Raw genomic sequence first — 14665 nt, 5'->3', positions numbered from 1 at the left:
CAAGTCTTCCAGCAGGACAACGCGCGTGCCGATACTGACCGAGTAACTAGAGATTGTGTCCGTCAACACGGCATACGGAATCTTCAATTGCGTGCCCTCAGTCCAGACTTAAACCCGACAGAACACCTGTGGGACGAGATTCAGAGGAGGCTCAATGATGTGCGACCTAGGACTCTCAGGCTTATCACCGTGTCTAGACGCAAGTTCCCATGGCCTTCATCAACTGTCTATCCCCTCCCTCCATGTACAGACGATGCAACGCTGTTGTCAACGCACAAGGAGGCCATACACGCTATTGACCTATCTGTACTTCCAGACATATCTTATAATGCCTTTTTCAAGATATCTGACGCAAGAATAAACCCAGTACTACTTTTTGGGTCAGAAGTGTGGGGATTTAAATGTTATCATACAACTGAAAAAGTACACCTATTTGCGTGTTGAAAAAAACCCTTGGAATTAAAACAAATATTCCTAGTGTATGGGGCCACGGGACGTTATACCGTTAAATATTGGTTGTGATTTATCCATGTGTCCCCCAACAGATACCCACGAAAGTGCTATGAAATGATGTTAGTGTATGATAAAAATGGTAAACGAAATTGGACGAGAAAGGGATACTTTTCAATACAGTTTTTGACTACATGTGGTATGACAGACATGTAAATTGTATTTCAAATTTCATAATGCCTTTTACACAAAGGTTAAAAGATATTTATCTGCAAGATTAGCATCACGCCCTCAGTTTGTCAAGTAAATGTTTCTATTTATAAGCAGCTAACATCCACGACTGAAACTGAAACTTAATTGAAGGTTATAAATGTGAAGACATTTAGGATAGCAAGTGCAAGGCTTAACATGTTCATCCCATGATCTCTGAGTTCAAATAATTCTCTAATTATACGAAATGTATCAGCATTCATATTGAATGCCTTAAACTATGGAAATACTGCCATGTCTTAATAATGTCATGTAATATCCACGATAATAATTGCTTGTATTCTACCATGTGTATATTGTAATTGTACTACAGGCCTGGGGCCTCTTCAGTGCTGAATAAACGGCATCAAAATATTTGAATATATTGTACATGTACCATGTAAATTAAGTGTGCACTAAGTACCCACACACTTACACTTATTCCTATACTGTCCTGTACATAAACTATGTAAATAGTTGAAATAAACATGGTAAATGGTATAGAGGATTTTGAGATGGGTGTGACTGTTAGCCCTGTGCTATTTTGGGGTAAAAGATCTCGATAGCAAATGTGTAGGATTCACTTACAGTTATGAAAATGTTAATTTCTTGCCGAAAGGTGCATTGAACATTTCGACACAGATGCGACCTCCATTTGGCTTGAGCTAATAATCATACAGGTTACGCTTGTGTCCACGTCCTCTTGTTTACTTTATTTGTTTGTGACTCTACTAAAAGCTTTTGTGCTAACACCACTCCGCCACTTAGGTTACTAGACAAACACATTAAATTCGTACCGACCAGATGTATATTGAAACTTTTGACGTTCGTGCATTTCGACGTGTGTACAGTTGAAATGCTGTCAAAGCCGACAGGTCACACCGGTAAGTTGTTAGTTGATTTGTTGTTTAACAAGGGCGAAAATGGTGTGGATCTTGATGACTTGCAAGTCGGAGGTAATGCCACATCATTGACTGTGGCACGGATTTTGTGGATACACTTCCAACAAGAATTGATGAAACAATAGCTGCAAGTGAATTTGTAATTCATACCCATTGCCAAACTGTGGATAAAGAACGCCACATGAAAAAATTCTGTTCAGGTAATCTGAAATTGAGTGACATGAGTGTGATGGCAGAAGTTTTGTTCAATGAACAAACCTTCTCTCTGTGCAAACCAGAGGAATACCATGGTTACGAGTAATTGTCTGTGGATCTGATGGAGCTTCAATCATGCTGTGCAGCAAGACAAATCAAGGTAATCTTTCTGCATATCTGTACATTGCATTGTCCACAGGTCATACCTCTGCACTTCCAAATCTGCAGATGTTGTCAAGTACATGAAGGGAGCTTTACAACCCCTACAGACTTGTAATATTTCTTCAGCAAATTACAGTTATGACTGAAGAGATGAGAATCAAACAGACAATTCTGGACTCTCCTTTGGTGACAATCGAGTAGGTGCACGAAATTCGACGGATATGATTTCATAAATTCATCAGTGCAGTGCACAAATCACTTGGGTCGCTCATCGCCTATTTAAAAAAACACAGGAGGGACAGTTCTAGGACAAAGTCTCACTGCTTGAGGCTGGAAGGCTTCATCTTCATAGCGACACTCTTCTTGATGATGGACATCATTCCACAATTGGAAGCCCTCAGTATGGCGTTCTAAAAGGATATTGCAGCAGTGCATTCTGCCGTTGATGGTGTTAATGCAAGTATTGAAACAGCAAAGTCGGGACGACTTACGAGCAACAGCTTCTTAAAATGTCTCACACAAAGGTGAAGGATAGGAAAGTGACAGTGAACGGAATCAGTATGTCAAACGGAACTGAGGAGAAACGTGTTAATGGTGGCAAAGAGGAATCTATGCATCTGTGTCGCATCATACCATATTCTTGGCCTCAGACCCATTACCTTTCTCTCTCAAGACGCATAACATGACCACGAAGGAATTTCAACAGACGTCTACTTGACAGACAGCAGATGCTAAAAGGGGCTTTAGGTGTCAGAAAAAAATGACCCAGTAGTGGTAAACAAACGAATGACTATTCGGCTGGAGGAGGGGGGTCATGTTTTGACTTCAAAAAGAGGATTACTGTTTTGAAATCAAAGAGCTATCAACGACTATATGGGAAGTAATCACGTGAGAAGTACAAGTAAGGAAATTGTTAAAGTATTACAGTTTGGCTTCTGTACCATTTTCCAGTTGGCGTATGGGAGCTCCCGTACGGGATAAGATAGACACAAATTTGTTTTGTTTTGATTTGAACGAGTATGAGAGAGTTTGGATGTTTAGTCACATCGGTAGTACGTAAGCCATAAACGTGACTGAAATAGAGTCGTGTCTCAGAATATATAAACCTGAAGACAAATTTCAGAAACAGCAACGAGAATATCACAAATATAAATATAAATCGAGCATGTAAATTAAAAACTATAAAACTATGAAAACAATAGATTACAATATTAAACAGGTTATAGGTCGCTAATAATTGAATGTGGACCATGGGAACATATGGTACTTTTGCTTCCCACAAGGACCGTAGTTGGATTTACCCCACCCCTACAACTGTTAGCGTCAGGCCCGCATAACTAACTGAAGGAATTGCATCTCAAATGTAAACAAACGCGCAGCCCACCCGCGAAACAATTGCAGCCATATCGGTAGTTTAGCGGTAATAACATAAACACAACGCCCCTATCGGAAACAATGTGGGTAATAACTGAAACACGTTCGGCCATCTTCGGAGATTTCTCGGCTCAGTTCCGTGATTTGCCGATCACGTCCTGAAACTCACACATCAAAACATGGAAGGAGCACCCGTGTCTGTGAGTGTTGTTTTTAGTTTCTACAGTTTTCATTCTCATAATTATCCATCTTTGACCACCCGTGTTGAATGCGTTAAGGTATGAGGTGTTGTCGGAGCTATAAATTATTTTTAGTAAAAGGCACTGCAAAAGAGCGTCATAAGTCATACCACCGGAGGTTGTTTATGTCTGAACATCGGAAGCATCCGGGGGCATGACTTATGAAGCTCTTTTGCTAAAAAAATAATTTATAGCTCCGATAACTTCTTCTTCCCTTCCACCAACGCTGTTTGTCGTAAGATTATGGTCTCACAACTTCTATCTTTACGTCTAGGACCTCCCATCGACAGCTGGAAATCCTTTAACTAAATGTCGTACACAATGAGTTTTCTTCACTTATGATCACTTATGCTTGTTCCGCTTTACAAATTCAATGATAGACACGACCAATATATTAGTGGGAAAATGTGTTTGGTAAAAGCATTTCCACTGAAACGATTTCTTCACACCACACCAGGTGTTTTAATGTCCTCCTAGAGTAGCTTTCTTGTTACTTCTGACGATCCATATCGAGTACAGCACCCTACTCATCATCTTGAACCTACCTTAACCTCTCAGTTGCAGCCATCTGGCAAATGTCACTGTATGTCATTTCTTTTGTCCTTGGTCATTATCATCACATATTTCATACTGTCATGACTTTCAACAACCCATTAACGGTTTGCCATTTGCCAGCGTTATAAATGACTACACAGTGGCTTAGATCTGTAAGAGATAGAATCAATACACCATGTTCCAAATTTGTGGTAATATGTTAACGAAAATAGTAACTGTGCATAACACAAAATTGCACAAAACAGTTAACTGAAAAGTGCTAACATTATATCTGTGTAGACTTACAAATATTATAAGCGACTTTAGCGATCTATAGCCTGTTTAATATTGTAATGTTTTCATAGTTATAAGTTTTTTATTTACATGCTCGATTTAAATTTATATTTGTGATATTCTCGTTGCTGTTTCTGAAATTTGTCATGGAGTATGCTGTGAATGGATCCATATGAGAGCCCGGTTGCATCTTCTAACTCCTGCAGGGTGATACGACGATTTCCCATCACTAGTTGATGCACAGTGTTGCTTGGTTGGTACTGGTTGAGGGCCGTCCTGGACGGGGGGCATCATCTACGTTCTGTCTTCCTCGCTCGCTGAAACTCCTTCACCCAACGTTTGATGGTTGCAGCAGAAGGGGAAGACTCCTTGTAAACAGCAGAGAGTCGCTCTTCAACCTGCTTGGCTGTGTTGTCCTCCAGGACAAGAAACTTTATTACTGCTCTATATTCAACCTTGTCCATTTATCACATTCACTATCGGGTATAGCTCTTCTACGAGGCACTACCATTCACGAAATGCATCCAGCTATGAGATCCTATCAGGAATATGTAGCTAGGATATTAATATAATTTAGGTGCCCTGCCCATTACTATTTGGCAAGTATAAATATGCAAGGCTCAAAACTTTTTGATATCCCCTCGTACATCTCGTACGTACATACATACATACATGCTGTTTCTTGACATGGTTAAATATCGAAAAAAACACAAAAATAGGATCAAATTGGAAATAGGATCAAAACCCATCAGCCACAACATCTTACATCTGAAGGAGCAAACATACGCTCCGAAACGTCGTGTTATTCACAATAAAGAAGTTGACATCCATACATCTTGCTTTTCTTAGGTTAAAGAAATTCTTCCAAAGTAGGAAGCCGCCCAGTCCCTGTCGGTAGAGGAGGAGCAGCACACCTGGTTTATTTATTTACTTATTGATGTGTGCATTCCTACATGTTAGTGATAATGACCAATATTTTGATGATGTTTAGAAAAACAATATGATGAATAAAAAGAAATATTACTTACTGACTGATTTTTATGTCTAGGTGGTTTTGAGATAACTAGTGGAAATGTATTTGAATGTATTTTGTCATACGTTTCATTCAACCATCATTTAGTGTGGACATATGGTAATCACTGAATACTAATAATTGAAACCAACTGGGACCATACAGATTCTGATTTAATGAAACTTACGGAATATGGGTTGTTTGAGTGGTTTTATGGTTAATGTGATTAATAGACACGGAAATCAAAGGGAAACTTAATCGAATTATGTAAATAACTGAAGCCAACTGAAAGTAGAAGATAGAATCTGGGTAAACTAAACTCACTGGAAAACTACGGGAATATGGGTAACGGAAACCCACTGAAGCATTACAGGAATTGGAATAAGGGAAACGCCCTGGGGCCTTAAGGGAATCTGGGCAGCGGAACCGAGCTGGGGCCTTATTGGATTGTGGGAAATTTGTAAGTTTCCGTTTTCCGGAAACTTGAAGAAAATGTAGAGACACAGTCCGAAAACGTAACTGAAACTTACGTTTCCATTTTGTTTCAGTTAGGTTTCCTGTGTTACGTTTCGCAGTGTATTCAGTTAACCTATGTAATTTCCAATCAAAAAGATGTTTTTGTTTAATCTGTAATTTATTTTCTAAATATATGTGTTATGCTGCAACAATATTTGAAGTAAGTATTCCAAATTTAAAACCCTTTTTACATATTAATATGTACATTTGCTGAAAACTATTTCATAAATATGACCAATGAAGTGTCACTGCTGGTAAGTATGGACGCTTGGTGTTAACGTTAACGGTCAATTTGTAGATTGTGGCATGCACTATTAAAGAAATCACATCAATATGCGTACCTGAGCACGGTGTCATTTGGTGTAACATCCAGCCAAAGCAATAGCGCCACAGGCATTTCTCCTCTCTGTATGTATCTGACGCTCAATTTGACGTTGACCTCTCGCGTTCCATTTTTGGTGGAGAGCCTGATCCATCACACCACGATACTGCAGGATCTATCTGGAGCACTCTGCAACCATCATGGCTATGACAAAACCCACGTCTGAAACCAGTGTTTATATTGCACTAGTGTCTTTAGTAATTTATGTTTTATGATACTGTACTAGGTTTTAATTAAAAGCTGTAAGATTCTTGTATTTCTACCGTCCCTGGATGACAGGTTCTTACCTTCTAAATTTAATGGAGGAGGTGCATTTTAAAACACGGAATTTAGACATATTAGAAGATAATGATAAAACGATCGTGTCCCGCCGTCACGATTCTGTTGTTGTGGTGGTTGTTATTCCCTTAAACTGATCACTTGCTGGGTACTGTTCTGTTGTTGTGGGTTTTGTTATTCCCATAAAATGATCAGTTGCTGGGTACTGTTCTGTTGCTGTGGTTGTTGTTATTCCCACAAATTGATCACTGGCTGGGTTCTGTTCTGTTGTTGTTATTATTATTATTTTTATTGGCGGTTGTTGTTCAGATGTTTAATTCATTGTCCTAGCAAATAACGTAATATAGATATTGTACGTACGCATCAGTGGCATGACTTGATGATTTTACTGAACGGTAAATTATACGTGGACTTGATTTGTGTAATACAACTAACAGGAATAATAATGCAGTTGCGTTAAAGACCTTTAAGCCATGTCTCATACCAGGCAGAAAGGTAGGGTAGCCCAGTGGTTAAAGCGTTGCTCGTCACGCCTAAGACCCGGGTTCGATTCCCTACATGGGTGCAATGTGTGAAGCCCATTTCTAGTGTCCACCGCCGTGATGTCGTTGGAATATTGATAAAAGTGGTGTAAAATCTGGACTCACTCATACCACTGCAATGAGAAGCTAGTCAGCAGCATATTTAGGTACAGGCTGGTCTCGTTTTTGATGTACCCTGATTCGAATGCCGAATTCACTGGGTACTTCGTAGTAGGACTTCTTTATCTCTAATAATGTATCTCGAATTATCGCGCATTACTTACGGAAAATACTACTGTTTTGCGAATGCAAATTGATGGAAGGGAGAAAACTTGTTTTTCTTGTCTAGCGATGGCTACAGAAAGATTTGCATCACGTATTGAATCACGTATGATGTACGGTTAACGATATTTTGCCAGTGTCAATCCATGGAAGGAAGATCATCTGTTTTCCTTGTCTGCAAAATGTAACGATGTCTACAAAAATTGTACCCGTGCTTCAAACAATTCAAAATTAGCATTGAGGTGTTTGGTAAGATCTGTACGTTGTTCACTTGGCCTTCCGGGTCCATGGATTGTTCCCTTCACCCAATGAGGGCCCGAGGGACCATTGAACAACTTATAATATAAGCCGGGATAAGTCGTTGGATCTCCTGATGGACTCGGTGGTCTCTCTGTGGCCATTAGTAATGTTTACCGTTGACGCCTACCAGTGAGTTGAGACCTCACCAATGCGATAAGCTGAAAGTTATCTCAACTGATATATTGTTTGGTGAATCTAAATTATAACCATATCTGTAGAATGATAGAATATATTTTACAAAGCACAAGTCGCTCTCAGTATCACCATAAATTCTATAAACTGAGATTTGAAAACGAAGTTATGTAAACATATAAAACGTAAACGTCAACCCGTATCCTGTAAAACGCAGCGTACTCATAGAGTGTACTTTAGATATGCCCATGCGATCGTTTAAACAATATTCTGTTCTGCTTGGGCCGGTATCGCGGAAAGGAAGGAAGATCCTTAAAGGGGAACGGCAAGGTGTGACAGTAGATTTCAACATACTTTTATTGTTGTTCCCCTCAAACAAGGATCTACACAAATCAGGATGAAACAACAAAGATCTGCAACAAGATGATAAAATGTCTTTATTCAACAGCAGTACATGTCTTGGACGGAATGGTTTCAGTGATAACAAAATCTAAAATCACCAAATTCTGAATCTGAGAACCTTTGAACATTTGGATTGAAACACACAAATAACATGTTTCTTTTTTCCCTCATTATTGGCCTGCGCTGATTGCAGGAGTGAGCACCTGTCCCCATGACATTAACACGTCATTTCGGGTAACCTGTTACAGAAGCACGTCATCTGCAGCTCGTTACAGAAATGTCCTTTTATGAAACTGTTTACATAAACACGTCATTTCCTGTAACTCGTTGCAGAAACATAACGCTATCTGCAGCCCGTTTCAGAAATGTCATTTCCTGAAAGCAATTACAAAAAAATTGCAATTTCCTGTAATCCGTTCCAGAAATATGACATTTTATGCAGCCCGTTAAAGAAAAATCCGTTTCCTAAAACCGATTACATAAACACGTCGTTCGTTGCGATCAGTTACCCGAACATGTGATTTCCTGTTTCCAGTTACGTACACGTTCTTGCCTGTTCTTTCTATAAATCTGTCGTTTCTTCCAGTTACATAAACTATAGTTTTCACATACCATTATCATATACATGTCCTTGTCCCTAACCCATTACATGGACATGTCGTTTCAGCACTTTTCATACAGTCTCCTTCATCATGTAAGATGTTTAAAAAATATGTTCTAAACTCTGAACTCGTGTCGATGTCATTCGAGACATATTATAACACATACCTTGAGTGCGAGTGACAGTACTTTTTCGATATACGAACGATAAGCTGGGATTAAGAATAATTGGAGCTAAGCTGTACTGTTCGCACAACTGCTTCATTTCTCCCCGATCGTCAGCGGCCAATATCTATCTGAGAACAGAGCCAAGCTGTCGAGCCTCTCGAACAGTGAACATTCGTGTTCACTTTTAACTTTCAACCCAAGTCAACGGGCCACGTCCCAGTGTATGTGTACATACAAGCGACACTGCTGCATAAATGTCGCAGGAGTGTTATGAAGGTATAGTTAAATAACACAATGACGAACTCCACTTGACCAAAGCATTGTGCTGTGCTCTTTGGACCATGCAATGAGTTTCCTAGAGTCTTAGATAACGCATATATAACGCCAATGGTTTGAGTTTAATTCCCTACCAGCTACAAGACAATGCCGGGTCATCTTTGAAGTGCATGAAAGCGGTTAAAACAGCACCCTCTATATGTAAAAAAACTTATTTTCATTATGTATTTGATGATATTTCCCATTATAATCGCCCAGATTAACGCACAAGGGTGTTGTTTTCAAACTGTTCTCAGTCTCATCAGATTCGGACGGGGGAAGCGTCACAGCAACGTGAAACCCTGCCACCAATCCTGACATGTCGACAACCCGGATTTGGGAAACTTTCGGACAGTGACATGTAATGACACATTAATCTTGACGATTTGAGATGACGTGATATGGACTAGCGTGGTTTCACTATATGCGCAACACGTGCATTCAAAAAAGTGATTCAATTTGAAGTTATGCATGATAAATATATGCAGCAATATGCTTTAATTAACAAACCACAATATGTGCATACGTTGATTATGAAATCGCATAGGTTTGAAAGGGCACATCAACAACCATACGGGCTAATATACACACAGAAACAAATAAGGGGGCACATGAAAGTACAGGTGTTCCGTTATTCTTTTCCAGGTTTCTTCACAAGGTATGTATTGCACTGTGGGTGAAACTGTAAATAAATAAAGGAACACTTGTACTTTCATGTTTTCTCTTGTTTTGTTTCCATGAGTATATTTGGAAACTTATGGTACATTTCTGGTTCGTACGACATATATTGCCTGCCTGACTAGATGATTTGTCTCCTACAAAAACAGATTACAAGATTCCTCAAAATACTGTTTTCATTAAGGTCAATCGCTTCACAATTATAGTGGGATACATTTTGGTTTTCATAATACTGTATTGAAACTCAACATTAATTTAATCTGCATAAATCTATCAAATGCGTTAGCACACGATCTTTGTTCAAGGAGGTATTCTATCGATCCTAAATGAAATTTAAAATATAGGCTAATATTAATCAACAATACTTTTGACATTCCCTTGAACAACATGAGCTCATGTGATATTCCTGCACAACATGAAGAAAGGAGGCAGTGAATGGCGTAATGTCTGTAAACTTTGGTGAAGTCGTTTGGCCAGGTTATATATCCTCTCTTGAGGCACTACAGATCAGCGTCACACTGCCTCGGTAACTAGCAGTTAGAAACCTGGGAAAAGATAACACTCCACGTGTTCCTTATCTCTAAGATGAACGTCTTGTGTCAACGTGTATTCATCAAGTCTTGACCGATAATGTACGAAATATGTCGATAATTTACGTATCATGACGAAGAACATTGAATGTTTCTCCAGAGGGTGTCCAGTAAAATATTATGCCAAATTACACTAGAAACAGAATTAGCATCTTGAGATACAGACAAATACCTGTTGCCGTGAAGCACTTGCAAAATACAGCATTACATCATCTCATATTGTTTTCCATTTCAGCATGTATCTCTTTGCAAACAAAAGGGATGTCAAAAAATACTATATCAAAAACAAAATGTCAGTTTTTAACTAAACTGTGGGTATCATTTTTCCAGGTGCATGAAAGCCTCGGGCAATAAATTGTACTGAATCAATATCGACAACAAATCGTGTAGGTGCTCCTGCTGGGACACCATGGCAGCCGACGGTTGTGAAAATCGACAAAGATGTAAACATTGAAAATTGAATATGTAAAACGTTATCATATTTTTATGCAATGTGATAAAGCGGTGATTGGTATAAAAACTTCAAAGTTGCATTCAAGAAACATGCTTGTAAAAACTGTAAATACATCCCAAGTTTACCACTGACTACATTTAACGGCCAAGGCCCCGTTCCTCAACGTAATCGTAGCGCTACGACAGCCGTAAGTCTAAACTAACGTATGGGAGTTAACTTTGTTACGCTGCGATCGCTTTGAGGAACGGAGCCCTCGTAACTATGAGCATTGCTCCTGTGTAACTGTTATTCGAAATTAAAAGAAGCAGATCCTTTCAGGTAAGGGAGAGAATCAGCATCATTCCTGCAGGGGTCTTTTAATGTGATACTATGATATCGATTATAATTCACTTTATGAAAATATATGCATATTTACTCCATCAGTTGTCAGACTTGAATTGTCATAGAGTTAAAATAAACATATCTGGATGGTGCAAGGCCAACCGTGGGCTGATAATGACAGAAGAACGATAATAACTCAATAATCAGTTTTAACAATGGATCACGGTACTACGACCCAACATAACGGTCCTTCGGTGTATGTACATATCAGACAGTGGGTTGATGTCAATCATACCGCACAATACGCGTGATTAATTACTATTTACATATTGAGAGCCCGGTAGTACTGTAACAGTACTATACCAATACAGGGAGTGTGTTCTGACATCAAACATAGCGTTTTCCTCAAATAGACGAGAAGCGATCAGGGCTCAATAATACCGCCGTTCATCAAAAGTGTGCAACAGGCGCCAGAACTCCGATACGTTCTCAGGAGACCCTTCAGTAGGCATCGGGGTATAACTAGATTGCAAGAAAATAGTCACAATCTCCAGCAAACACTTGTATTTTAAATGTCACAAGACTGTTATGTCAAGCTTGTGAACTGATCCTGTTAGCTTGACATGTGAAGCTCTTAAATAATTGCCTTGGTCCCGATCAACAAAGCATTCGTAATATGACCTGTCGTAACTCTACAGTTTACCATAGACTTAGGAATGACTTAGCGTTACAAACACTTTGTGCATCAGAACCATGGGTATAGATTTCAAAGCTCTCTTAGCGGTAAGATAGTCATAAGCGCATTACATCAATATTAACTTACGACTGTCTCAGCGCTAAAAAAGCTTCGCAAATCTAGGCCCTGGGTACTAGAACGTCCGAAAAATACACATTGTCTGGAAATACGGTAATTACTGAGCCATCGGTATACTCACTGCAAAATAACGTAAATCAATTGCCGCTTGAATAGGGTGCCATAAAATGTGTGCCCACCATATTTACACATGTGAAGTTATGTACAAAACAGTCATTCGCTGGAACAGCGGTGTGAAGTGGAATACTTAAATATGACATTGAGATTATGCACGCCGTTGCTCATTATATAAGGGTTTTACTGCAAACTGCAAACATGAATGTAGACACTACGTACACTGACAATGCATACAAGATGTAAAACACAAGGGTCATTTTTGGTTGTCGAATATTTGGAACTCTTATCTTAAAGATACCGGTTTGGCAATCGATTAGTTCTTTTGACAAGAATTAAACTCTAATTATTCACTCCACCGTTCATATATATCATATGACATTGACATTTACATGAAGAATATTATATGACTTTTAATGTTTCCTATCACATCTAATCATAGAAAACAATCACACAAAGGCGTCAGTAGACCATCAATATTATCAGCATTTAAATTGCACAACGTGTTTGTTTTGTGGAACCTATTGCCATCATTCTCTGTCAGGGGGTTGATAATAGTTCAATACATCTGAGTCGGAAATAACCCATGAAATAATTCAATCCTATTGTCTGCAAGAGATGACATAAAACAATCAATTGCTAAACGCAGTGCGTAATTGATAACCCATCGGATGACCGGTAAAACTTGGCAATGAAAAGAATACGCCAATTACAGAGCCAGTAGAAGCATTAGCATCCCTTGTAAGCATCAAAGATGTCGATCCTCATTTGGTGAAATAGGTTACTGTGTATGTTCTGGTGCCATCGACGTATTCCTGACAGCAGCCCTGATTGATCGCGGTGACTTCCATTGTTTCTCATTTTGTCTCCCCATCTGCAAATAGAAATAATATTAGCCTTCTGTACCAATGAATACAATGGCACTTTGTACCTGCGTCAGTTGTTGTTAGGTTGCAAACCAGACGATGGATCTGAATAGGCCTGTTACAGGCAAACAAATATTGTCAGACTCGCATATATGTTTCGTATGCAAACATATATCGATAGCATCTGACATCATCGGGCGTTCAAATATTGCAGTGGCCATATTGGGTAAAATGTTAACTTGTACTGCACATATCGCGCGGGCGGGTAAATCGAAGAGAGGTGAAAGTCGAGACAAAACAAATGAGGAAGTTACGGGTCGGCTTTATTTTGACGAGAACAAGTCGTGAAATGAAACAAGATGTTCCATAATTTAAAGTTATAATTATGAACACCATAGCAATATTTATAGATTATATGTGTGATAGCAACCACGTGTAAACCCAGTCCAAGTTCCGAACGGTTACATGGGTGTGATGTATGGCAACCTTTCGGATGCATGCTGAGGTTATAACAACCTGAATATATATTCAAATTTTTCACTCTTTAATATTTGTACTGTTTATCTCTAGATAAGCTCGCCAGACATTCTGGTGTGTAGGTGACGGATTCCAGCTCTATTCTCAATTTTTTGTAGGAAGGTCCGCTGCGACTTTTTATTTCACAAGATGACGAAGGCCATTCAAATTCTGACTCTTGCTGGTGTGCTAGCCTTTACTATGTCAGATAATCCTTTGAAAGTAAACACCTTTTATAATACCTTTTTTGTACTACAAGTCAACAGAACGAAAGGTGTACATCTGAAAAAGGAGGCCAAACCTAGATACGAAATATGAAGTTACAGTAAGTCAACTTTGTATCATTCTGCGCGTATATACATAGAAACGACACAACCCTTTCCACATTTCATGAGAAATTCCTGCTAAAAGCAGAATCGATTGTACAACTGTGACTACATCATCAACGTATATTTGTTTGAACAGTAAAACAGCGGCATGGTGTTACAGTATTTTTTAGTCGGGAGCATACAGTCTCGAAAAGGCTGTATGACAAAAGGAATGATTTCAACTTTCCAATAGTCAACTTTCCTGTCAGATCCAACCTTTGCTGTTTACATTGCACAACTTTTGAGGTACAAGCAATCGTGGACTTTGTATAAGAATTCCAAACGCCTCGTGCTGCGCATGCTCAGGTGTTGATCAAGGCGACAAAATTCAAGGCATCGGTGAAGCTATCAAGAAAATTCATGGAAGACGTGGAGAAAATTTGATGCATCAGTGACAAACCTGATGTCCAGTGCAATCTACTATTTTGACTTGTATCATACGATCCCGAATTACTTCGTTGAACAAATGAATGTACATAACATATGTTTATGGCGGGTGCCACCGGTGGGGCAGGATACGGTCATCTTTTCGCGAACACCTGATATCATCAAAATCTCAAAGGGGATTCATAAACGCATCCTCTGTCGTCGTATCGGATAGCGATTTTCTGGTCCAGACTCGATTTGTTTACGAAC

The 14665-nt window shown here is 39.1% G+C and overlaps 1 protein-coding gene across 1 annotated transcript in view; it reads right to left on the bottom strand.

The window, feature by feature from the left end:
• Positions 1 to 8243: 8243 nt before the first annotated feature.
• LOC137278239 (voltage-gated potassium channel KCNC1-like) overlaps positions 8244 to 14665 on the bottom strand; it is a 51397-nt gene continuing 44975 nt past the window's right edge. Inside the window, exon 5 of the mRNA XM_067810457.1 lies at positions 8244 to 13153. Within this exon, the coding sequence (XP_067666558.1) occupies positions 13137 to 13153 (17 nt within the window). The 3' untranslated portion in view covers positions 8244 to 13136. The remainder of the gene's footprint in view (positions 13154 to 14665) is intronic.

This window comes from Haliotis asinina, chromosome 3, assembly GCF_037392515.1.
Source record: "Haliotis asinina isolate JCU_RB_2024 chromosome 3, JCU_Hal_asi_v2, whole genome shotgun sequence".
In the NCBI taxonomy this organism is placed as follows: domain Eukaryota; kingdom Metazoa; phylum Mollusca; class Gastropoda; order Lepetellida; family Haliotidae; genus Haliotis; species Haliotis asinina.
The sequence above is the reverse complement of the archived record's forward strand: the minus strand, read 5'-3'. Positions and strand labels throughout refer to the sequence as shown.